A 27,792-nucleotide genomic window follows, 5' to 3' on the forward strand; every position below is an offset into this window, starting at 1 on the left:
TACATCTGTTACATCAAACAAGATCCTTTCAGAACACAAATGAAAATTAACACATGATTGTAATTAGTTGAGCTTCTCTATTCAAGTATTTCCAGACCCATTAATATTGGAGAACTGATCCTAAAGTAGCAGTTAAAATACTGTAACACTGTCTCCAGATTCAATAACACTATTGCAATGTAGTGAAAAACATCAAATTCATAAACACTAATACCAAAAAGTAATTCCATAAGTGACTGTAGAGCTCCATAAACCAGGAATATAATTTGCATTTTTGAGCTACAGGTTTCCTCTGGAATTTACAATGGGGTTTAAATGGATAGTTCACCCAAAAATGAATATTCACTAATTTACTCCCCATCATGCCAACCCAGATGTGTATGACTTTCTTCTGTAGAACACAAAAGATTTTAGAAGAATATTTCAGCTCTGCAGGTCCTCACAATACAATTTTCTGAAGCTTCAAAATGCATATAAACACAGCATAAAAGTAATCCATAAGATTCTGAAATGATATGATGTGGGAATGGATGAGAAACGGGTCAATATTTAAGGCCGTTTTTACCATAAATTCTCCTTCCTGCTCAGTAGGGGGCAATATGCACAAAGAATACAAATCACCAAAAACAAAAGGACTTATATATTGTTCTGTTTCTCACCCACACCTATCACATCACTTAAGAAGATATGGATTTAACCACTGGAATCTTATGGATTACCTTTTTGCTGCCTTTATGTGATTTTTGGCACCCATTCACTTGCATTGTATGGACCAACAGAGCTTAAATATTCTTCTTAAGACTTTCTTCTTCTGAACAATGTCGCACACATCTGGAATGACATGAGGGTGAGTAAATGATATGAGAATTTTCATTTTTGGGTGAACTCTCTCTTTAATAGCCGTTTTCGGTTTAGGAGTAAAACAAGGTCTGTAGTTAATATTGCTTGAATAGATTTTCAAGCTTTGTTCTACAACAGTACAAGTACATGTATACACAGTCATACCGTGTAATTCAGGTAAAACAAAATGTGAAAGTCTCTTCAAGTAATGTTTATCAAATTTTTCAATGTGTATAAAATACAACCCCCTACGAATTCCAGAGGGAGCCCATAGTGAACAAATTGATGTCATGACTGAACTGCTCTACATCATATGAAAATGCACATGAAAACTTCAATCAAAAACGCTTTCAAAACTGTGCTACAGCCTGTAAAAACATTGCATATCTTCCTAAAAAATCCCTAGATACTGTTCTATTTAATTTAAAGTTTTTGATGCCATTTTATTTTGTGCCGTTTCATCTGTTTTGGACCCCTCAATTCTTTCAACAAGTGTCAAACACATCATGTTTGACTATATTCGTGTTTCTACACTTAATATGCACTTTGTTCTTCTCCCAACACTGTATGAGGCATTATCAATAGCTTACCATGACATTAAGTTCTGTGATCAAAGTTGAATTTTCACCTTCAATCTGAAGTAGTTCAAGTTACCTATCATTAGATAATGAGGTAGTGTTCTGCAATTTACATTATTTCAGAAATATCCACACATTTCAAGAAAAACTGTGTTCTAGTCAAACTGATTTAGCATGCTTGAAACTCTCCATTTGGTTTGTAAAGCTGAGAATAACTGTTTAAAAAGGATAAGTTCACCCAAAAATAAAAATTGTGCTGTCATTTAGTCATCCTCATGTTGTTCCAAGACCATGTGACTTTCTTTCATGGAACAATTAAGACATTTTGAACGATGTTGATTGTGATTTTTGTCCATACAATGAAAGCGGATGTCTCTAATGTCTCATTTTGAATTGCAAGTGAGAAAAAGGTCATATGGGTTTTTGAACAAAACAAGTTAGTAAATAATGACACAATTTTTGAGTGAACTATCCCTTCAAACATTTCAGGTAGGGTATCTTATCAGCTGAATAGCAGCATTCTGCGAACTTCAAGTCTCTGTATTATAAAGCTTTGCGTGATGAAACGGAGAGGTCCATAGCTTTAGCTATCATGTTTGCCCGAGAAGTTGGGCTGCTGGTGAGCTCTGGTGTGGGGTCTGGGGTTGAGAGTCGTACATCGGTGACATTTTGGAACCCAAGCAGCAAGGGAAACCATGGAGCAGTGTTATAGGCTATAAGGGGTGAGTTTTCTCTGCAGCTGGTCACTCTGAAATTTATTTTCCCTGATGTGATAAATGAGGACTGAGCTGAAGGTGGGATCCTTAACACAGAACTGCATGATGATCTCTGTGAAGCATTTAAGGACAAGTCCTGAGGCAGCTGCAGGGGGAAAGTTAAAAACACAAAACAATTTGTACTTTAACTTGAAGACAGTAGATACTGTATGTTTCTATGTTTTACAATGCACTATTAGTCAGAATTTACACACACTTGACTGATGTTTCTCACGTTCTTTTGATCTTAAGGCTTATGCTTAAAGGGATAGTTCACCCCAAAATGAAAATTGATAATTTACTCACCCTCAGACTTACTTTTTCTGCAGAACACAAATGAAGATTTTTTTTTTAGAAGAATATTTCAGCTCTGTTGGCCCATTCAATTCAAGTGAATGGTAACCAGAACACTGAAGCTCCAAAAAGCACATAAAGGCAACATTTTTACTTTTTAAAAAGTAATCTTTATGACTCTAGTGTTTTAATCCATATCTTCAGAGGTAATATGATGAGTGTGTGTAAGCCTTCCTAAGTGCTCTCTACTCCCCTATGAGTCCTTTTTTTATTTCTGATGATTCATATTCATCGTATGTAATCACCACCTACTGGGCAGGGAGGATAATTTATAGTAAAAAAGGACATAAATATTGATCTGTTTCTCATCCACACCCATCATATTGCTTCTGGATTACTTTTATGTTGCATTTATGTGCATTTTGGAGCTTCAAAGTTCTGGCCAACATTCAGTTGCATTGAATGGACTAACAGAGCTGAAATATTCTTCTAAGCAGATGAAAGTAAGTAATACACATCTGGGCTGGCATGAGGTTGAGTCAATGATGAAAGTATTTTTGGGTGAACTATTCCTGAAATGTTTCCAATTTACATTCATACCTGTACCAAGTCTTCATCACTGTATGTGCTCTCAGAGTCACTCTCTGTTGAGGTAATTAGATTAGTGATGTTAAAATCTATGATGTGCAGTTGCATTTGTGAAAAACAATAGGTGCTTTTCCACCTTGGGCTGAAAGGTTACTGTTGCCAAACTGTGCCGTTCTGTACTTATTGTTACAAAGGTTGTTGACATGATTACGGTTTCTTTTTCCATGGTACTATGAAATCAGTATTAGAATGGACTGACTGACTGGACAAGTGACCAATAATGAGTGCAGTTCTTCTCAGTACGGTTCTCAGTCCTTAAGTACAGTTAGCTAACCATGCCTAGAAATCTGGATGGGCAATGGTTTGTAATCGTACCATACCAAACCGTGTTCAAGTGGGAATGCTATGGGAACCATTCAGCCGGACAGTATGGAAACACCATATAATATTTAATGAATAGCAATAAGTAATTTATGACTCCTGTGGGAAATACACAATAGGGATAGACTAAATACAAGACCCCTACCACTGTGGTATGAAACATGGGAGTCCTGGATGGGGTAAGACACTTTAGAGGAGCTAACAGCAGGTTCATTGTTCTCCGTTACCACCTCAACAACTGCACACACTTCGGGTTGTTCACCTACAGCCTCCTTCCTCTCAAGTGATTTGGATTTAGGAAAGTTCTCCTGCTCTGAGTTAACAAAAGTACAAGCAGTGGAACCTATTTTGGGACATATCTTTATCTTTAAAGGGATAGTTCTCCCCAAAATGAAAATTCTAAATTTACTAAACCTCGTGCCATTCGAAATGTGTATGACCTTCTTTCTTCAGCAGAACACAAACAAAGATTTTTAGAAGAATATCTCAGCTCTGTAGGTCCATACAATGCAAGTGAATGGTGATCAGACCTTTGTAGCACCAAACATCACAAAGGAAAAGTAATCCATATGACTCCAGTGGTTAAATCCATATAGTCAGAAGCAATATAATAGGTGTGTGTGAGAAATAGATACAAATTTAAGTAAATTTTGAATGGATTTATGCACTGGAGTCGTATGGATTACTTTGTGTCCTTTATGTGATTTTTGGAGCTACAAAAGGTCTGATCACCATTCCCTACATTGTATGGACTTACAGAGCTGAGCTATTTTTCTAAAAGTCTTTGGGTTCTGCTGAAGAAAGAAAGTCAGACATTTTTATTGTTGGGTGAACTATCCCTTTAACATCTTTCAGCTAGCATACATTTACAATTCTGTTGCTTGCAGCTCGTTTAAATGAAAGAATAAAGCACTTCAGTGGATACCCACTGATAAAATGCTGTTCTCCATTATTGCTCTGATAAGTGATCAGTGTTCAGAACAAATGAGGTGTTGTGTATATTTACCAGCAAATAGTACAGCGCTGTCTGGTAAAGTTTCTTTCTTTATTTCCTCTTGACTGGATTGTTTCATCATTTTAAGTTTTCTGGGAGTGTTTGCTTTCCGTTTCTGAAAAACTTGCTAAAGAAATTAGCACAAGTGTGTGATAATTTGTGATACTTCAATGTGCAATGTTGATTGAGTGTGTAGTCATGTTGTTCTTACTATTACTCTTTGCTCCAGTTCCATCTTTTTCCTCCCTGAAGAACAAGGAAACGTATATTTCAGTGGATCTTAAAACAACATCATTAGGATCTGAAAAATAAAATGACTTAAATCCAGCACTGATGGTCTGTCTTATTTTCCTTGACAGAAAATGTGTCTGCCAAGTGTAATGTGCAACTAGCCAAAAAGGATGAGGTAGAATTTTATTCCCAACTGATACCATGCTATGATAACTGAACATACCTTTCTTAACAGCTTTTTCAGATGCTGAAAGTATCCTGTACATTCTAAAGGCATTGTTTCCTCTCTTCATGCTTTTATCCTTCACCTCCTCAATGTCTGTTAGAGAATTCATGGCACAGCGAAAGTTTGCCTTCCATGTTTTAGGGTCTGGTTTGTCAATACCTGGACGGTACTTTCCTGCATGAGACATGTTTGGTTAATCATTTAATCACAACCTCTACCAGTGTAACCAGCACTATCAACCCAGAAATACACTCAAAGCTGTATGCAAAAGCAGAATCAGTGTGATCGTGTCAGTTGCAAGGACTGCAGATTGTATAGGGAAAGTAGTTAAGATGATAATTGATTGAAAAACATAAACAAAAAGGCAACACCTCTGGCAATACCTGTGTGAATGGCCCAGTTCTTAAATAAAGGGGCATCCTTCTCCAAATCCCATCCATGTCTGGCTGCATGCATCCAAGGAATCTGAAATATCTTTTTCTCCTGTTAATAGAAAAGTTGTAACAATGTAATATGATCAAATCTGTATTTGGATGTGAATTCATGACTAAAGTCTTTAAAGCATAAAAGGATGTTGAATTGCTCTAATCGAAAAAATTAATGCATTGTATTATCAGTGCTTGATTTAAATGCCTTGAATTTAGAGTGCTTGCATTTTGGGAGGCAGAAATTTAACATTATAGTATTTTTAAGCACTGAATATTGGATTTCGAAACATTTCACAACAAATTTCATTATTAAAAATTCAACAATAAATATTCACCTTCCAAAGTTAATTTCTAAAATATTCAGTTAATTTGAAAATACCAGAGGGTGGGGGGGCGGGGGGGACTCGAGTTACATGACTTGACTCGAGTAGCAAATTTAAGGACTTGTGACTTGCTTGACTAAATGAAGAAAATAACTTGACTGACTTGAGAACCAGCGACTCAAGACTTGACTTGAACTGCATGACTCGACAATGACTTGAATGTTTTTTATTATTATTATTTTCAATAACTTATTCTAAACAGTAATGAAATGAGTTTAAAAATTATTGCGACATCAATTAATTCATATGTAAAAATGTAAGCACCACTGATCTGCATCTGTGCAGTTAACGCTGCACTCATAACGCACCAAAATACCAGATGATTGCAGTTCCCAAAATAATCTCCTTTAGATATAAAGATTTAGAATTATAACATGTGAATAAAAAAGATTTGCCAGATGCACAATATGCAACGCAAAAATATCTGATACAACAATCACAACCTTGAATTTCATCAGACATTTAAAAAACCACAAGGAAAGGTAAGTAAATAATTTTATTATCATTTATTATCCAGAAAGATTCATATGTAAAATTATTACTTAACAAATGTTTGAGGTTGTCAGTAAATTAAAATGATTCATGATTAGTCTCATGTTTTGTAGTGCGACAAATTTTAAATGACCCGACAATTACCCTCTAAATGTGTGTGTCTTTTCTAAACCTTCTCAACATTCAACAATATACCATAACCATTTGTTAGCAGCATAAAATCATAACAGGCAGATTTGCAGTCACAACACTTTATTGAAAACGTAACAAGTAGTATAAAATATACAGAATGACTTGTGACGAAATCAAAGTGCTCTCATAGTGATTATGATTTCTGAAGACTTTAACTAAAGCCCTTGAATGCAATATCTTTATGACTAATTTATATAAATGTATCTCTGAAGGGAACAGTCTTCAGAAAAGTTTCGATGGCATTTTCTTTTCAGCTACCTGAGTATACAGGTGAAATTCGAAAAATTAGAATATCGTGCAAAAGTTCAATAATTTCAGTAATTCAACTTAAAAGGTGAAACTAATATATTATATAGACTCATTACAAGCAAAGTAAGATATTTCAAGCCTTTATTTGATATAATTTTGATGATTATGGCTTACAGCTTATGAAAACCCCAAATTCAGAATCTCAGAAAATTAGAATATTGTGAAAAGGTTCAGTATTGTAGGCTCAAAGTGTCACACTCTAATCAGCTAAACACCTGCAAAGGGTTCCTGAGACTTTAAATGGTCTCTCAGTCTGGTTCAGTTGAATTCACAATCATGGGGAAGACTGCTGACCTGACAGTTGTGCAGAAAACCATCATTGACACCCTCCACAAGGAGGGAAAGCCTCAAAAGGTCATTGCAAATGAAGTTGGATGTTCTCAAAGTGCTGTATCAAAGCACATTAATAGAAAGTTAAGTGGAAGGGAAAAGTGTGGAAGAAAAAGGTGCACAAGCAGCAGGGATGACCGTAGCCTGGAGAGGATTGTCAGGAAAAGGCCATTCAAATGTCTGGGGAGCTTCACAAGGAGTGGACTGAGGCTGGAGTTACTGCATCAAGAGCCACCACACACAGACGGGTCCTGGACATGGGCTTCAAATGTCAAACGTCTTACCTGGGCTAAAGAAAAAAAGAACTGGTCTGTTGCTCAGTGGTCCAAAGTCCTCTTTTCTGATGAGAGCAAATTTTGCATCTCATTTGGAAACCAAGGTCCCAGAGTCTGGAGGAAGAATGGAGAGGCACACAATCCAAGATGCTTGAAGTCCAGTGTGAAGTTTCCACAGTCTGTGTTGGTTTGAGGAGCCATGTCATCGGCTGGTGTTGGTCCACTGTGCTTTATTAAGTCCAGAGTCAACGCAGCCATCTACCGGGACATTTTAGAGCACTTCATGCTTCCTTCAGCAGACAAGCTTTATGGAGATGCTGACTTCATTTTCCAGCAGGACTTGGCACCTGCCCACACTGCCAAAAGTACCAAAACCTGGTTCAATGACCATGGTATTACTGTGCTTGATTGGCCAGCAAACTCGCTTGACCTGAACCCCATAGAGAATCTATGGGGCATTGCTAAGAGAAAGATGAGAGACATGAGACCAAACAATGCAGAAGAGCTGAAGGCCGCTATTGAAGCATCTTGGTCTTCCATAACACCTCAGCAGTGCCACAGGCTGATAGCATCCATGCCACGCCGCATTGAGGCAGTAATTAATGCAAAAGGGGCCCAAACCAAGTACTGAGTACATATGCATGATTATACTTTTCAGGGGCCGACATTTCTGTATTTAAAATCCTTTTTTTTTTATTGATTTCATGTAATATTCTAATTTTCTGAGATTCTGAATTTGGTGTTTTCATAAGCTGTAAGCATAATCATCAAAATTATATCAAATAAAGGCTTGAAATATCTTACTTTGCTTGTAATGAGTCTATATAATATATTAGTTTCACCTTTTAAGTTGAATTACTGAAATTAATGAACTTTTGCAAGATATTCTAATTTTTCGAGTTTCACCTGTAATGCCTAATAAAGTATTGTTTATAAGCGCAGGGCGGTTTTGTGTACAGGTGTTACCAGGGTAACAGCTATATTTCTGCTGCATAAGCGCCACTTAGTGTCAGAGAGCAAATTAGCATTTTCATTCAGCCACCCTGCCATTTTTTGTTAGATAGTATTTTTAAGTGCCCACTATAAAAATACAGTGCATGTTCATTAACTAATATATAGATAGATAGATAGATAGATAGATAGATAGATAGATAGATAGATAGATAGATAGATAGATAGATAGATAGATAGATAGATAGATAGATAGATAGATAGATAGATAGATAGATAGATAGATAGATAGATAGATAGATTTGCACATGGGTGGGCATGAAATGCACCTTTCCACTGATTGGTCAACCTCCCTCATCATCAGTTCCTCAATGCTGTGCAACAGAATAATTATCCACCGCTGCTCAACTTTTACTGCAACTACATATTATCGCTCAAACAACTGGAATAAGGAACGCCTGTGACACAAACCTTACTCATCAGGAAAGGGTCTATAGACATGTCTATACGCATGTCTTCTGCGTATGCATGGGTATTAGTTCCGTTTTAGGAATAGCCTATTGATGTCCCTCGCATCTGCACGCAAAATTACTTAGCCTACTTCTTAGACACCCAGCATGTTTTATTTAGCTGCCAGCTATTAAAATCTCCATCAAAAGATGTGGCGAAGCTGCGAACAGCGCGATCCACTGGAATGCGTGGAGCAGATGTATTTACCTTGTAGTGAAGTGCAGACCAGTGTGTGGAATGCACTGGCTTTTAAAAATGTTAATAAAAGATTGCCCAGGTTGTTACATAACTCAGATGTTTGAAGTGCTGATTGCTGTGTAGGTAGGCATTACGTATAATGTAGCAGGGTGACCAGTCCCGAATTGGAAGCTTTTTTGTCTCATTTCATTTATTTGTGGCCCTAAGTAGATTGTTAGTATCACTTTAGTACTTAAGCTCTATGGCGCGTTTCCCAAAAAGACTCAATGTAGTAAAGTAAAAACTTTTTAATTAAATTAATGAGGGCTTTGGAAAGTCATTAAAAGTCATAGTGCAACTTAAATGTATCTTTCTCACATTTTCACAGTTTATCAGAGAATAAAGGAACATTTAGTAACTTGTATTGATATATTTGGATCATTAAAAAGCCATAGCCAGAAACAAGGCTTTGGGTGTGCCAAGGAAAAACTGTGTGCAAGTGCAATAAAGTGACATTTTTTGTAACTAAAAACAAATACCATTCACAAATGTAACCATTTATTTGCACAAAATGTCTTTTCTATTTAGCCTCGGATTACATTAGAATTAATGTATTAGTCCAAACTAATTAATTACACTTTTATCAATGGAGTTGGTAGGCCTGTTAATATATCAAATATTATGCTTAATATTTAGTCATAAAAATGTATTACATTATTTTAGAATGTTACATAACCTGAGTCTCAATCAGCTCCCTTGCTCCCTATGTCATGAATCAGTAAATTGTGAACATTAATTCGGGCACAGGTAAGGGTACTGATCCACTGAACATCGGGACACTTACGACTCAATCATCTGCGATACGTTAATGAGCTTGCGCATTCAAGCACAGCTGTTATTAATTAGCATAATTTTCGTTGAAGAAATTCAAATGTACAGTGTGGTATAAAGAAATACAAATATATAGGTGTGAATTTTAAACCTATTAACAACTCAAATATTTAAAAGATTGTTTCACTTTCATGGTAATAATGAATGAAACACATTAAAAACCACATCTCTTAAAGAGAAAATAAGGCTTGAACTTCATAGTTTTACATGGTAACACTTTACAATAAGGTTACATTTGTTAACATTAGTTAATGCATTAGTTATTATGAACTAACAATTAACAATATATTTATTACATAATTTATAAATCTTTGTTAATGTTAGTTCATAAAAATACAATTGTAGAGCCAATAACGTTGAAACTAAAGCTTTAACGATCATCTTAACTAATGTAGCTAATTTTTCCCCCAAACCAGCACATAGATCGTTCATATAAAGTTGAACTTAAGTGTTTTGTTACAGTAGCTGTCCAATCCAAATTGGGGATGATCACTTAGGCCAGCATGCTATGTCCAGAAGATTGCCTTCTCAACTTTCAAATAATATGGAAATACATGGAAGTTGTAACCTTGTCAAGTTGCCAAAATATATTAACTATTAAAGAATTTAATTAAATAATTATGGCTTTAGAAAGACTGAGTTTCTGATGTATTGATACTAGGGTTCCAATGGTATGAGATTTTCACGGTATGATAACGGTCTCAGAAAATATCACGGTTTCACGGTATTACACAATAATTATTATCAGTTACAATGACTCTTAAAGGAGTCAAAACAGAAGGTTTTTTTTTTTTTTTTGGATGAGCAAAAACTATTATAATTGAAACTTGAAACCATTTTTTTTAATTGAAGTATGTGTAAAAAAAAAAGTCTACCATTTGAAAATAAAATAAATAAGAAAGGTAACAGAACTATAATAATAAACCAACTTATAAAAATGATACAAAATTGCAGATGTTAGATTACATGTTAGCATAGAGTATTAAATTAACAACAAAATGAAAAATAACATCAGCTGTGTGAGTTTTTAAAGTAATGTCATATGATTATTAATAATTAACATATATTGCAGGTGCACAACAGCGCAGCCAGACTGCTCTTGTCTGTCCCTTTAACTCATTAGTTCTCAACTGGTTTTGCTTCGGGACAGATTTTACATTGGATATCAAGTGGTGACCTGCCATAGATAAAACATAACCTGTATTTAATGTATCCTGGGTCTCATTTCCTTTTATGTTTCATAGTTTTGTTCATGGTTTTCAAGTACAAGGACATGCATCATGTGGCATTATTTTTGTTGTTGACGTCAACAACAAAAGCCACAGGAAGTTGTCTCTCCCCCTTATACATTTTAAGAGCATATTTACTTATATGAGCCCATTACTATCCCGTTTGTTTCCTAATTTCAAAACATAATTCAAACAGAACATACATATTACACAAGAGGAAAGGCTCCTCATTACCATGGTCGGGTCAGTAGCTAGTCTTAAATAACAGTAATAATAATAACAAATTATAGTATTTATGAAAAAATAAGTACTAGCTGAAACACATCTTGAAACTTTAACTATAACTGCCACTGTTGATATAAAATGAGGTCTAATAGATTCTACCTTTAGATTATTTCATATGAAACTATAACATTTTGTAAAGATGTGGTTTGGCATGTCAGGGCTGTCTATTGTTTGATGGGGTTGACTTGACTTCCTCAACACTTTAAACTAGAAAAGTCTCACTAGAATTTAAATTGGTCACATCAGTTTTTAGGTCTGCGCTCGAGGAAAGCCAGGTTGTTGCATGCGCCTGAGACCAGAGCGGATCATGATCGCATGATCGCTAAAGTTTTGTTTCTTTGGCTGGAAACTGAACAAATGCACATTGAATAGTATTAAATTGATGGGCATCAGTAATGAACAACTCATAGACCTGTCTTAATATTACTAAATCATCTGGTTATAGAGTTGTGGTGGCATAGTGGGCTAAAGCACGCATCTTGTAAGCAGAAGGTTAGCGGTTCAATCCCCACAGTCACCACCATTGTGTCCTTGAGCAAGGCACTTAACTCCAGGTTGCTCCAGGGGGATTGTCCCTGTAATAAGTGCACTGTAAGTCGCTTTGGATAAAAGTGTCTGCCAAATGCTTAAATGTAATGTAAATGTGGTTAGAGTGCGAGGCACCGTGTAGGCTACTTGTAGCTTTACTGCCATTATGCATCATGCAATTAGTTTCTGCCTTGTAAATAGACTATAGGAATGCCGATTTGAAACATCCATTGGAGGAATGAAGAGGATGAAGAGAGAGAGTGAAAATCACTCATTGCACACTCGCTCTCTAATCTCCTTTGTTAACCAAATTTAAATTATTTATTAGGCCTATTAAATTAAGTTTTCAACTCCATGGACACATTACTCACGTATGTCTTCTTAAATAATCTGTTTAATAAGAACATATCATCTATTAACTGTCTTACCATGTTATCGTCTTCCCATTACAATTATGCTTACCAAAGAAAGCTAATATAATGTTATAGTGTATTATGAGTCTTGTAAATTTAGACCCATCACGTTGCATGCACAGACTGCGGAGACTGCCTTTTGATTTCATAGTGATTTTTTCAACACTTTAATCCTCTGAAATAATTTACAACAGCTTTCCAAATATCAAAATATATTAATACAAATTATTAAATGTCCCATTGTCTTTGATAAACATATTTTTCTGGTATCTTTCACAGTTTAAGTTGCACTCAATGGACTTAAGAGTGGTTCAAAGCTCTTGTTAATTTCCGAAATCTTTTACGAACTACTTATCACAATGGTTTTGGAAAGTGCGCCTTACAGATTAAGTACTAATTAAGGGCTACCAACGTCCTACTTAGTGCTTCGGGAAACCCAGCCAACATTTGAAAGCCAGGGTTTGGGAGAATATGAGTGCACAAGTTGATTTGCCAGGTTAAAATTAACTGCAAAATGAAACCTAATTTTAAAATGTGTGACATGTCGCCAATGCTAATCATAAACCATACACAAAAATATTTTACTTAATTCTAAAGAAATTATAAACAATACACATAAAAGTAATATGTTGTGTATGGTTGTATGCTGTGCAAAATTTGCATCAAGTTTCCTCGTAGGCAAATCATAGACAGACAAATCAACAATAAAGACAATTGCCGTTTTTATTTTATCATTTGTTTATCTTAAGTAACAACCAAATATGACTTCTATTATTTAACTGACTATCTGCTGATTTGACTACTATATGAAGTGCAACATTTAAAGAAACAAAGTGAGCCCAGTTTAAAATCTGGCGTCAACTACATCTTAATTAAAGTGTTACCTCCTAAAACAGATCCAAGAAGACTTTGGAAAACACATTTTTAATTTAATTACATTGTTTTTAGTAAATACAAATATGTGTTCATGTGACTTGGTGCAATGGAGTTCTTGTTCATTGTAAATATGGCAATGGCCCCCGAGCACCGCCCACACTGCACAAAACGCATGCGCTGACCATACGTAATTAGGGAGCGAGAGCTTTATCTCTTCACATTTCTCTTAATGTAAGTTGTTTTGCACGATTTTCTTTGCATCCCATTTCTTTCTAAGCTGCCATTGTTTCTAAGCACTTAAAACTGAAACAGAGAGCGTTCCCAGCCAAGTGCATTGATCATGAGAAACAAAGGCTGCATGCTTTTCTGATAACTATGGGTCTTAGCGCTTAAGAGCACTCTCTACACTGGTGGCCAAACGTTTGGAATAATGTACAGATTTTGCGGTTTCGGAAGGAAATTGGTACTTTAATTCACCAAAGTGACATTCAACTGACCACAAAGTAGAGTCAGGACATTACTGATGTAAAAAAACAGCACCATCACTATTTGAAAAAGTCCTTTTTGATCAAATCTAGACAGGCCCCATTTCCAGCAGCCATCACTCCAACATCTTATACCTCCAACACAGTAAATCATGCTAAATTGCTAATTTGGTACTAAAAAAAATAAAATCACTTTCCATTATATCAAACATAGTTTGTTAAATGAAGCTTAACATTGTCTTTGTGTTTGTTTTTGAGTTGCCACAGTAAGCAATAGACTGGCATGTCTTAAAGTCAATATTAGGTAAAAAAAAAGGGCAAAAATAAATTTCTTTCTATAGAAACTCGTCAGTCAATCATTGTTTTGAGAAATGAATGCTATACAATGTTTGAAATTGCCAAAAAACTATGATTTATACAAAAGGTGTACCCTACAGTCTTCAAAGAGAAAAGACAACTGGCTCTAACAAGTACAGAAAGAGAAGGAAGGACAGATGGACAGTGCATGTGGAAAGTATTCACAGCACTTCACTTTTCCCACATTTTGTTATGTTACAGCCTTATTCCAAAATTGATTAAATTCATTATTTTCCTAAAAATTCTACAAACAATACCCCATAATTACAACATGAAAGTTAGTTTGAAATCTTTGCAACTTTATAAAAAAAATAAATAAATACAAATCAAAAATCACAGGTACATAAGTATTCACAGCCTTTGTCATGACACTCAAAATTGAGCTCAGGTACATCCTGTTTCCACTGACCATCCTTGAGATGTTTCTACAACTTGATTGGAGTCCACATGTGGTAAATTCAGTTGATTGGACATGATTTGGAAAGGCACACACCTGTCTATATAAGGTCCCACACTTAACAGTGCATGTCAGAACACAAACCAAGCCATGAAGTCAAAAGGAATTGTCTGTAGACCTCCGAGACAGGATTGTATCGAGGCACAGATCTGGGGAAGGGTACAGAAAAACTTCTGCAGCACTGAAGATCCCAATGAGCACAGTGGCCAATGAGAACATCCATAAATGGAAGTTTGGAACCACCAGGACTCTTCTTAGAGCTGGCCGCCCGGCCAAACTAAGCGATCCGTGGAGAAGGGCCTTAGTCAGGGAGGTGACCAAGAACCTGATGGTCACGCTGACAGAGCTCCAGTATTTCTCTGTGGAGAGAGGGGCACCTTCCAGTAGAACAATCATCTCTGCAGCACTCCACCAATCAGGCCTGTATGGTAGAGTCGCTAGACGAAAGCCACTCCTCAGTAAAAGGCACAAGACAGCCCACTTGGAGTTCGCCAAAAGGCACCTGAAGGACTCTCAGACCATGAGAAACAAAATTCTCTGGTCAGATGAAACCAAGATTGGCCTGAATGGTAAGCGTCATGTCTGGAGGAAACCAGGCACCGCTCATTACCTTGCCAACACCATCCCTACAGTGAAGCATGGTGGTGGCAGCATCATGCTGTGGCAGGAACTGGGAGACCAGTCAGGATTGAGTGAAAGATGAATGCATCAATGTACAGAGACATCCTTGATGAAAACCTGCTCCAGAGCACTCTTGACCTCAGACTGGGGTGAAGGTTCATCTTCCAGCACGACAACGACCCGAAGCACACAGCCAAGATAACAAAGGAGTGGCTATGGGACAACTCTGTGAATGTCATTGTGGGGCCCAGCCAGATCCCAGACTTAAACTCAAGTGAACATCTCTGGAGAGATCTGAAAATGGCTGTGCACGATGCTCCCCATCCAACCTGATGGAGCTTGAGAGGTCCTGCAAAGAAGAATTGGAGAAACTGCCCAAAAATAGGTGTGCCAAGCTTGTAGCATCATACACAAAAAGACTTGAGGCTGTACTTGGTGACAAAGGTGCTTCAACAAAGTATTGAGCAAAGGCTGTGAATACTTGTGTACATGTGATTTTTTAAATTTGTAATAAATTTGCAAAGATTTCAAACAAACTTCTTTCACGTTATCATTATGGGGTATTGTTCGTAGAATTTTGAGGAAAATAATGAATTTAATCCATTTTGGAATAAGGCTGTAACATAACAAAATGTGGAAAAAGTGAAGTGCTGTGAATACTTTCGGGATGCACTGTACATCTAAACAAGAGAATAAGTACATCAGAGTCTCTAGTTTGAGAAATAGATGCCTCACATGTTCTCAGAAGGGATGCACAGATACCAATTTTTCTCTTCCGATTCGATTCCAATATCAGAAATCCCTGTATCGGCCGATACCGATCCTGATCCAATACCAGTGTTGTTTTTTTTGCATAATCAGTATAGAATATTTGTACATTATTGTGTGGAACTAATTGGGTGTACTCTTTAATATGTAAAGAAACACAAACCTCTAACTACACATTATTTAAATATAAATGTATAGCTTATTAAGAAACACTTTATTATTAAATAGTGTACTGGATAATGTAGCAGCAAAATTAACAGTAATTATAGTATAAGTCACCAGTAGAAAAGAAGCCATTTTTTTTTTTTTTTCAACTTGTATCTGGACTTTAACCCTCTGGGGTTGACGGATGCGCCGGCTCGTCCTGCTGGATATTTTTGTCATTACAGCAGAAACAACTTAAAATACTCAATTATTTTGGGGTATACAGATAAGTGTAAGACATCATTAGAGACTATAAAGGGTCCACTTTTATTTGTGTACCCTTTATTTGTAAAATAAAGAAAATAAAAAGGGTGAGCTTTCAGCAGTCTCTGTGTTCACGAGCATATTTCTGAAACACGTCACAAAAATGAACTGAAACTCCACGAATACTTATCACACAAACATGAAACATGTCTAAAGAAAGCTTAAAATGTGTACTTTTTAATAAAAATTTTTTATCAAAAACTCTTGCAATGTAATCTGTTTGAAAGCTCATTCGAGCTAATGTGATCACACCCACCAGCAGAGCGTGCCATTCATATGCTAATGTGCTGAGACGATCAATGCAAATGTTCTCGCCGCCGACAGTGAGGTTGTAAACACATTTCATTCATTTTTCTGCACGTTTGCAATGATACACAGGCGAGAAAGCTCCAGGATATTAAGAAAGAGTTAACATTTTCCTCAGAAGAAGAGCGGGACTCCAATGAACATTTGTATTTTGAAGAGAGACTTGATCCAGCCGAAGATACAATTTCGGACGAGTAAGTAGTTTAGTTTTCATTAGTTGACATGCTATTTTATATAAACATGTACATATTTTACTAGTGGGACTGTTTCCAGACTTGCCAACCAGGATTCAGAGTATTGACATTTGAAATATGTCCTAATAAGCAAGTTTTAGTTACATTTAAATGCTGTTTCGGCTAAAGCAGGTATTTCAATTGTATGCTGTATAATATATATATGATATGTAATCTGATATAAAAATAATATGAATGTTTAGATTATATTTTATCTAGTGTTTATAATGCCACATTATCATCAACAAAGCTTGTGCTTGCAAATATGTGTTCAGGTTAAATTAGTAAAATGCACTTTAAATATGCCCATATTCGAAAATCAGCATATTATAATGATTTCTGAAGTATCATGTGACACTGAAGACTGCAGTTAATGATGGTGAAAATTCAGCTTTGATCACAAATTGCATTTTACAATATATTTAAATAGAAAACTGTTCTTTTAAATTGTAAAAAGAGTTCAGAATATCAATGTTGTTTCTGTATTTTGGATCAAATAAATCCAGTCTTGGTGAGCAGAAGAGACTTCTTTTAACGGTAGTGTAGGTCTAAAATTAATATAGTCAGATTACTTCTTTTAACTTAAAACTTGATTTGGATCATTAAGTCTCCTCACATTCATTCTCTATCCCTCTGTAACACAAGTTAAAGGATGGGCAAGGAGGAGGCGAGAACCGGCTTGTCAACATAAATGATAATTTAATTAAACTCAAAACACACAAACATCAATACACACACCCACATGACGGACATGCCCGTAATTCTCTCTCTCTCTCTCTCGAACCATTGTCACAGGCTGCCTTTATCCCTTGCGTGCCTCATCATGCCGATTGGGGACCGGGCGCGCGATATTCTGACCCGGCCCCGCCCCCCTCCGCTCCACACCCTCACTGATAGGCCCAGGGGTGGGGTCTTTGGCTCTCATGTGTGAATTACAATACATATTCATGATCATTCACGCCTCCTCGCATATTAACTTTCAACACTAAAATTGTCTTACAAAAGTTAAATTACTATATTGTTTTGTATGAATGAGTGAGCAGGATGGTTTTCACATCATTTTGTAGCAAAAACTCTAGGCTACAAGATCCAGTTCTCAAAAGTCTTGTGGACAAATGTTTAGTATGTGTTATATGACCTTATGTGACTTAAAATTTTTGTTTTTTCAAAAACCATGCAAACGTTATTTTCTCAAAAATACAAACCTGTACACACATGTTGCTCACATATTATTGTAGCCCAGTTTGTGCTGAATACAGTGTAATCAGACTTTAGCCATTAGTATGTTTTTAAGCAACTGAAAAATGTCAAGGCATGTCAAAACTTCTCCAGGGGCCAAAATACCCTCAGACCCCAGAGGGTTAAAAGATTCAGATCTTTTTTTTGTTCTATTTAGTTGTAAGATATTAGCTCACTTTTCATTCACACAGTTTTTTTTTTGGAACGCATTTTTCCCTATTTGTCATTTACAGTTGAATCATAACATGTAGACAAGTTATTTATATCGGTTTGATTGTTTATTACAGAAACTACCTCCAGTTGTATACTGCTATGTGTACAAGGTTAAATCTTGCACAAATAAAAGGTGGGAAAGATATCTGATGACTCCTACTCCCTGATCAGAGTACTAAAGTGGTTAACACATTAAAAAAAGCCATCTGTCATCAGATGGCAAACCAGCATCCCTTCCCCATGCTGATACTCAAGCAAGACCATCACACCGATGTCAGACCCCCAAGAGTCTTGAGGATTACACCCTTGACTTCAATCACCGACCTCCCATTTCCTCTAGTCCTGTTCAGAGGGAGTCAGAGGAGCAGCAGTGTATACTAGTCAAGCAGATGCAACCTACAGCCAAGGTGGACATCGAGCTATGCCTAGTCCAAGTCAAACAGACATATTGAGTATGGACTCATTGACGAAACTCATGGAATCCATGAATGAGAGGGAGAAAGAGGAGACAGCTGAAATGCACAATATTCTCAGGAAACTGGATCAGCTTAAGAAACGTAAGCATTGCCGAAACTAAATGATGGAACACATCAAATCATTCTTGAGAAGAAGAAAATAAGGACAATGAATCGGTATAGTCTATGGCATCAGCGCCACAATTTTCTTCTACATCTTCTAGTTCAGCAAGCCCTTCGCACTTACCCTCACATGACATAGTGCCAGATGTTGAAAAGCATGTTACTGGATGCAAATCAGGGAGACAAGTAGATAAGTCACGTAGGACAGATGTTGTTTCAGGAGCAAGTCACATAGGACAGATGTTGTTTCGGAAGCAGAGGTAGACTGTAGAGACCTTGGGTTCACTCCAATCCATCCAAATCATCCAAGAACTACAGGTTTACCGTATTCCCCCATCTCCTCTGGCACAGCATCTCCCATCTTACATCTGTCACCACCAACTTTATCTGAGCCTGTTCCTCTACATTCTGCCAGATACCCGCCCCTTGAGCAGCAGCGGATGTCACCTGTGCCTGCCTATCAGCATTCCATGGTACTTCACAGTGATCTTGCAACAACACATTCAAAGATACAGCCTGTGAATGCACCCATATCATTCAGATATGCCCCTCCTTATCAAACCATAATGCCATCAACATTACCCTTTCAAAACATGATTCCTGGTTTACTCCCTTCATTGAGCTCCTCGGTAGTTGTCGCTCCTCCACAGCTGATGCCAGCCCAGATGTAGCTTCATCAGGCGGTAGAATACCTGAAATTCCAGACTTCACAAGTGACAGTGAAAGAGAATTTGCTAATATGAAGCTGGCAATGGACAATTTACTTGAACCTTACCCAGAGCTAACAGAGAAGTATAAATATCATGTACTGTTGGAACTTAAACTGCCTGAAGCTCAGATGATCAGGCAATCTTGCCGGCATCACCCATATCCCTATTCAGCAGCTATGCAAGCACTTCAACTACAGTACGGTCAGCCACATCAACTGGCTCAAAGTGAGATAGCAGCCATCCTCACATCAACAGATGTTAAGCCCAATGATAGCCACAGCTTTCAGAGCTTTGCTTTGAGAGTTCATCTCCTAGTCAGTATGCTGCAATTAGTACAGTGTTACCAGCACGAGAGAATTTCAGGTGTCGTTAAAGAGAAAACCTCAGCTAAAACAAAGGGAACAAGTCTAGTAGTTCATCATGGTGCATCCCCTGCTGAGTCTGTGCTCTCTACCCATCCCAAAGAGCTCAAGCAAAAGAAACCACTTAAGGTAGATTGCTTCTTTTGCAACAGTAAAGAGCACTACATTACACGCTGTGACAACATCAAAGAGCAGTTGGTTGCTGACCTACGAAGGTGGATTATTGATGGGAAGCGATGCTGGCAATGTGCACGATTACATGTACCCGAGATATTCAACCTCAAAAAGCTATGCAGTGGATGTGGTGGAATACATCTCCAGGTGCTCCAGCGTATAGCACGTGATGATCCAACAAACGGTTCATCAAGTACATCAGAAAGTCGTATTTACCTCACACCCGCTAGTGCGACTTGCAGAGTGCTTCTTAAAGTGGTACCAGTGTTGTTACACAGCAAGTTCAAGTCAATGGAGACTGACGATGGAGCGCAGCGAACTATGATCTTGCCAATAGCCGTCCACAAGCTTGAGTTGGAGGGTGAACCTGAAAAAATGGCTTTACGCACAGTACGATCTGACATAACTCACCTTTCCAGGTCCAAGATTAACTTGGAAATCACTCCAAAGAGTGAACCGAAGAGGCGCTTTCAGATACTTGGGGCATTCACAGCTTCGGGTCTGAACTTAGTAGGGCAATCATATCCAGTGCAGAGACTTCAGAAATGGTATGCTCACCAGAGGACTTACGTTACAGTCATTCCACAGTGTGCGTCCACTGGTATTGATAGGATCAGATCATGTCCATCTCATAACAGCAAATAAGCCAGTTCGCCAAGGAACCAAAGGTGGTCCAGTTGCAGTGCACACAGCCCTTGGGTGGGCACTACAAGGGGCAGAGGACAGCACACCAAGCCACAACTCAGTGCAGCAGTGTCTTTTCATATCAACTGCCTGTCCCAATGACTTGCTCTACCGTAATGTTGAGAAGTTATGGCAACTTTGTCCTGCCTTATCGGAATGAGAAACTGGTGGTTTGATCCAAGGAAGATCAATAAGCAATTAAATTCTTGAATGCCAAATGTAGAAGATTAAGTTTGAAGAAGTTCAACGTTATGCCGCCACCCCCCTCCCCCGCAAACCTGGTGCTCCAAAACTCATAAGCACGATTCAATCCGTCATGCCTAGTCTGAGGAGCATAGAGGGAAACTTCAGAGATACCCAGAGAAAGCTGTTGTTTACTCTGGTGAGATTAATAAACTCATCAAGGCAGGCTATGTCACAAAGCTCCAACCTGAAAAAGTCACAGAGTCAGAGGAGGCCTGGTACATTCTCCACCACCTGGTGTGCCACAATGATAAACCAAGATTGGTTTTCAATTGCTCATTTAAGTATCAAGGTCTGTCTCTAAATGACCAGCTCCTGCCAGGGCCTGCAATTGGCCCATTATTGTTGGGTGTCCTCTTGAGATTCCAACAACACCACATGTCAGTAAGTACAGACGTTCGTGGGATGCTCCATCAGGTCTGCCTATTGCCTGAGGACAGACCTCTTCTCTGCTTCATCTAGCGAGATTTGCACTGTGAGAATTTGCAATTGCATGCTTGCAATAACCAAGAGATGTACCCAGGTGCTCTGCAAACAGTGCAGCAGAGTTTTTATGTGGACAATTATCTGACAAGCTTTCCAACTACATCTGAAGCCAAGCTAACAGTTGATCAGCGGAGGGTGGATTTGACCTCAGACATTGGGCTAGCAACCAGCCATCAGTGATATCACATCTATCCACTGAATCACTGTAGAACAATGGCTTGGGCAGAACAGGACTGATCCAATGGAGCCAACTTTGGGTCTCAGGTGGAATTGTGCTGCTGATACACTAGGATACCACTATCGTCCCATTGAACATGCTGCACGAACAATGGGAATGGCCTATCAAGTGCTAACAACTCAGTACGATCCCTTGGGCTTCATTGTGCCTTTCACCACACAAGCAAAAGTGCTCATTCAACAGCTATGGTCAAGGAAAAGAGATTGGGATGACCCAAACTTGCCACCAGATCTTCGTGCTGCCTGGAACACATGGGAGAATGAGTTAAAGTATCACAGTGCCATAACAATTCCTCGCTGTTACTCATCAGTTCGTACTGATGTACAACGGAAGTATGACCTTCATGTGTTTTGCGACGCATTCGAAAGGGCATATGGGGCAGTGGCTTACTTAGTAGAGTACACCGAAAATGTCATTCATACTTCCTTTGTGATGACTAGATCACGAGTCGCTCCCAAAAGGCAACAGTCCATGCCTCGCTTGGAACTATGTGCAGCATTAGCGGGAGCACAGCTAGCCAATCTTTTGAAAGATGAGATTACTCTCACTATCCAGCAGACAATTCTGTGGACAGATTCCCAACTGTCTTGGAGTGGCTTCAGTCCGACTCTTGTTGATTCAATGTCTTCGTCGGAACACAAGTCTCAGAAATACAGGAGTTGACAGGACCCAGTGCTTGGCATTACATGGACACGCAGCAAAATCCAGCACATGATATCACGAGAGGTAAACTACTCTTAAGTTTTACTGTGCCTGGTCGCTGGAGTCAGGGACCACAATTTCTAAAACTCAGATCCGAGCACTGACTAAAGAGACCTGAACACACAAAGCCAGATGTGTTACCTGATCTTTGGAACTAGATCGAACTCTTCCGGATGCCGCTCAGTTCAGTCCATGGAAACAGTTAGTGGAGGCAACTCGACAAGCATGCCAAAAGTCAACAGATTATTTGACAAACACCCAGCCCATCGATCATCGTGAAGCAGAATTGGTCCTACTGAGAGAGTCGAGTTCAGAGCTTTCCTGAGGAAATAAAAAACACAAAATTATGCCGAACCACAGTCAACTAACGTGTCTTGCTCCAGAGTGGGATTCAGTAACTAATGTCCTCAGAGTTGGAGGACGATTACGGAGACTGGAAAGCCCAAATTTGGACCAAATTCACCCAATAGTGCTTGATCCGCAGCATCCAGCAACAAAGCTTCTCATTACAGACTTCGACAAGCACTTGTTGCACCCAGGTACAGAACAAGTGTATGCAGAAATACGGAGACAATATTGGATCTTGCGGGGTCGCCAAGCTGTTAAACCCCACCAGCTTAACTGTTTATCCTGTCAGCGATGGAGAGCTTCTCTGTCCACCATTTCATTCTACTGGAGTGGACTGTTATGGCCCGTATCATGTCAAAATAGGCAGAAGGATTGAAAAACATTGGGGTGTTATTTTCAAATGCCTCACCACAACAGCTTCTCAACTCCATGGATGTGCATGCTTTCCTGCTTGCTCTTCGACAATTCATAGCCAGATGTGGCAGACCAAAAGAGATTAGGTCAGATTGTGGCAGGTTTGTGGCGTGAAACCTTCGCAGCTATGGAATTCAAATTAAAAGAGCAGTTAGCCGATTACCAGATCCTCTTCAAGTTCAATCCACCTAATGCTCCTCATTTTGGTGGTGTTTGGGAATGAGAGGTCCGCTCCATTAAAGCTGCTCGCCAGGTGGCAGTTGGAAGTCAGTCAGTCTCTGAAGATCTCCTAACTACAGTCTTAGTAGAGGGCATTTTTTGAACCCCTCGAATACGTCTCAGCAGACATTGCAGACCTCGATGCCATTACACCAAACATTCTTCTCATGGGGCGGCGGGATGCATCGCTTCCTTGGGTGGCATATGCCTCAGCAGAAATGGGGTGGCGCAGATGGCGCCATTGTCAAAATCTTGTGGACCAGTTTTGGACTCAATTTACAAGGGACTACTTACTCACTCCAGACACGCCAGAAGTGGCACAAAACATTGGACACTCTGGCAGTAGGCTCAGTAGTCTTGATAATTGATCCACAACTTCCCAGAGCTCCTTGACCAATTGATAACGTGGTTAAGACTGTGGTCAGTAAGGATGGATGTGTTAGAACAGCAGATGTTCTTGTCAGGGACAAAATGTACACCAGGCCAGTTGCCCGACTCATTCTGTTGCCAGTCATTGAGTACGACACTAAAGTGTCTTAAAGAATTCTCTTAATTTGAACATTTGCTGTTCAAATGTGGGGGCAGCTGTTGTAAATTATTTGTCTTATTGTCCGTAACGTCGCTTGTTATGGTCTTGGGTTATGGAAAACATGCATTATACAGTTTGACGCAGATATGATTCTAACGTATGTGACGTATTCTTTATTACGCGAGTGGCGCAACCGGAGTTTGTAATGTTTCCATTCACGTGCAGCAAGTTAAAGTTATTGACAACGTAAGTTCATATCATGATTCTATGTTTGATGCGGAATGTATCTGTATGTGTTGCAACTAGTTCAGGCATTAAGCCAGTATTGCTGCTGTTTGCGATCTGTATAATTATTAGGATGTTGCATATAAACACTCGCGCCAGCACGGCTGCTTAAATTGCTAATATCTGCAATATGATTCTATATGTTCATTTATCTCCATATGTGCATAATATTATATTCTGCAGTTTGTTATCTGTTAATATGATAACGCTGCATAATGTGATCCATGTTATGTCCTTTCCATAGTTTATATCCCTTGCTTTCTTTATCCAAACATATATATGAAAGACATATATATTGATGTTGTTTATTTGTCATTTACTTTTACATACATGTATGTAGACAAGTTATTTATTTCTGTTTGTTTGTTTATTACAGAAACTGCCTCAGTTGTATACTGCTACGTGTACAAGGTTGAATCTTGCAGAAATAAAATGTGGGAACGATATCTGATGACACCTACTCCAGAGTACTGAAGTATTTAACACCATAAAATTAAAAAAAAAAAAAAAAAAAAAAAACAGCATTCAGTAGGGCAATCCCCAACAATTATTATATGGCTACTATTATTAAAAACTTGTAATTACTAAAAGTTCCAATATGGATACTACAGTAATTCTGTAGCAAAACCTTGGTTAATGCCAAAAAAAAAAAAAAACACATGGTTACTACAGTCGTGATTACTAATCAGGGTTAATACAATATTACCTCAATAAATCCATGGGCAGATTTGCACTGGAGCTGCACGTGCACTTTATATATTTACTTTTAAAACAGCCTTTTGTGATTCACAGAGCTATTGCACATCTTCAAGTGGCTTTGAATAAAATGCACGAGTCATATGAACTACTTTAATTGTGTTTTAATGGTTCTTTTATGTCATTTTTTGAGCTTGACAGTAATGAACATGACTAACACACAGTATTGGATTTGGATCGGGCTCTTCAGACCGATAACCCTTCAGTTTAAAGACGTCAGTATCAGAGCCGATACCGATCCAGGTATCGGATCGGTGCATCCCTACTCCTCAGTTGATAGCTTCATTGAATTCTACCCACTCAACACAAGTTTCATGTACAAAAGTAAAGAGAAGACTCAGAGGTGCAGACCTTATGGGAAGAATTGCAAAGAAAAAGCCACTTTTTCTGATTCAAAAGTGGCTTTTTCTTTGCAGTTCTTCCCATAAGGCCTACATCTCTGAGTCTACAGGTTACAGTGGGCAAAGAAACAGATATTGGACAACAGATAATTGGAAAAGAGTGTTATGGATCTTAAACCCATTGAGATTTTGTAGGATCAGCTAGACTGTAAGGTGTGTGAGAAGTGCCCGACAAGACATCTATGGCAAGTGTTTCGGGTGAAATGTCACCTGAGTATCTGGACAAACTGACAGCTATAATGCCAAGGGTCTGCAAAGCTGTCATTGCTGCACGTGGAGGATTTGTTTGATGAGAACTTTTTGAATTGAAGTCATTTATTTCAAATTTTTTCCATGTTATTAATGTCCTGACTATACATTGTGATCAGTTGAATGCCACTTTGGTGAATAAAAGTACCAAACATCAATGCATAATAACAATGTGTGTGTGACAGCACCCCTATGTGTCAGAAAAGAAGATGAAGAGTTTGTAAAGAGAAGGAATGTGGGAAGACATGCCAAGATAGACAATTTTCACATCAACATCATTCCTTCTGAATTTAATACAATATCATGCATCCACTTCGTACCAACTCGTGCACAAATGTAGGCCTGTTATTTATTGATTTAGCCCTAATTCATTCATTTAGTATTTTTCTTGTAATATATTATTTTATTAAATTTTCTAATTTCTGCTAATTTCTTTTCAAATTGAAAAACAAACGATCAAAACATACATGCTGTTCTATCTACCTGTAGCTTTGGTCTTCAGCGATCAACACCCAATTGCATTGCACCACCTACTGATGAGAACGAATAGCACCAGGTTGAGATTGTGCATCGGTACTCTGCTGCTTTTCCTGCAGTTTCCGGGTGTGGAAGGTTGAATTTCCAACCGAATTTGAACCACTGAATTTGAGGAAGTGAATTGTGTTAAGCAAAATAGAACGGGCTGAATTTTAACTGTCGAAAAATCTTGATTGTATTTTCAAATTAACTGAATATTTTGGAAATTAACTTATTTATTGTTGAATTTTTTATAAAAATAATTAGTTGTGAATTTTTTCCAAATGAAAAATGTAATGCTTAAAAATACAACAATGTTAAATTTCAGCCTGGCAAAATGCAAGCACTGTAAATGTAATGCAATTAAATTCAATCGCTGATAATACAATGCAATTACATTTATGATTACAGCAATTCAACATCTTTGATCACCTTTTATACTTCAAATACTTTAGTCATTAATTTGCTTCCATATCTGTATTCACAGAGTTGATTAACTAATATTGCCAAGCATGTTCAAAATTGCAAAATACTTTTCATAACATATTGGAAAATATACAAACATGAGTCATATGTTCAGGCAGATTTTTAATGGATGTAACATTATCTTCTCAAACTGAATGCAGAATAAAACACTATAATATAGTACTGTATATATCCTCACCTTATTCACCCAATGAAGACCCTGAATTAGTCCACTCTCTATCTGTTGCTCCAACCAGGGGCGCATTCTCATTCTGTCCACTGGCATCTTGATGCTGGAAAGAATAAATCGGAATATATAAATATGTTTGTGAGTAAATGTGTGTGTGTAAAAAAATAATTGTGTGTACACACACACACACACACACACACACAGGATTAAATATACTGGGTATCTAGCCTTATTAGCAGTCTTTGAAAAAAAAAAAAGAGAGACAAATATGTAATGAAACATTTCTCAAAACGGTCAGCAATGGGGTTAGTGAATGACTGGAAAATTCACTACCGGCTCTGTATCATTATCATTGCATACTGACAACGATGATTCATTCTCCCTGAGTGTACTTAATCTGAACAAGATTCAGCTTTATATACCGAATATCTTCATACTTCAAAAATAAATGAATTAATATAAACACTATAGCCTATAACATCAAGAGGTAACTCGTAAATTATATTTTTTAATGCCTTTAAACAAAATACACAGTTAGAGAAACTGTACATTTACAGACATACTGAAGCTAACACATTTAACACATTTTAAAGTTTACAAACATTAACATGCTTACAGAGTGCCAGATATAGAATCAATCTATTTAAAGATTAATACTCCATGTATAGCTTCTACGCTATCGTGCGTCTTTTAAAGCACTGTTTTGAGGTGGTTTACCTTGTCGCGAGGCAACCCGATAATACGCCTAGATCCCTCAATGATATGAGCAGTATAATATTGTCCGAACGCTAAGCAGAAAACATCGACATGGTTTGTATAGATATTTTACATATGAAGAACGATACAGCGTTTCACCATTAGATTCATACATTTACCGACCATTTATACGACACGTATTGTGTTTGATAGAATGACGCAGAACGTAACCAGACCGCGGAAG

At 37.9% G+C, this 27,792-nt stretch overlaps 1 protein-coding gene across 3 annotated transcripts; it reads right to left on the reverse strand.

Annotated features, from left to right (window-relative positions):
* Window positions 1-103: 103 nt before the first annotated feature.
* On the reverse strand, window positions 104-27,751 carry LOC127651629 (interferon regulatory factor 2-like). 3 transcript variants are annotated; one of them, XM_052137563.1, is made up of 10 exons: window positions 27,570-27,751; window positions 26,862-26,955; window positions 26,165-26,320; window positions 5,271-5,370; window positions 4,885-5,061; window positions 4,642-4,676; window positions 4,443-4,557; window positions 3,582-3,749; window positions 3,068-3,111; window positions 104-2,279 (listed from the first exon to the last, which is right to left on the reverse strand). In XM_052137563.1, the coding sequence occupies exons 4-10, from the start codon at window positions 5,341-5,343 to the stop codon at window positions 1,962-1,964; spliced, it is 930 nt and encodes a 309-aa protein (XP_051993523.1). In that variant the 5' UTR covers window positions 5,344-5,370; window positions 26,165-26,320; window positions 26,862-26,955; window positions 27,570-27,751; the 3' UTR covers window positions 104-1,961. The 3 variants fall into 3 exon arrangements, with proteins under 3 accessions (XP_051993523.1, XP_051993521.1, XP_051993524.1); XM_052137561.1 differs by lacking the exon at window positions 26,165-26,320; XM_052137564.1 differs by lacking the exons at window positions 3,582-3,749; window positions 26,165-26,320.
* Between the last annotated feature and the right edge of the window lie 41 nt (window positions 27,752-27,792).

The sequence above is a fragment of the Xyrauchen texanus genome, chromosome 11 (genome assembly GCF_025860055.1).
Source record: "Xyrauchen texanus isolate HMW12.3.18 chromosome 11, RBS_HiC_50CHRs, whole genome shotgun sequence".
Taxonomy (NCBI): domain Eukaryota; kingdom Metazoa; phylum Chordata; class Actinopteri; order Cypriniformes; family Catostomidae; genus Xyrauchen; species Xyrauchen texanus.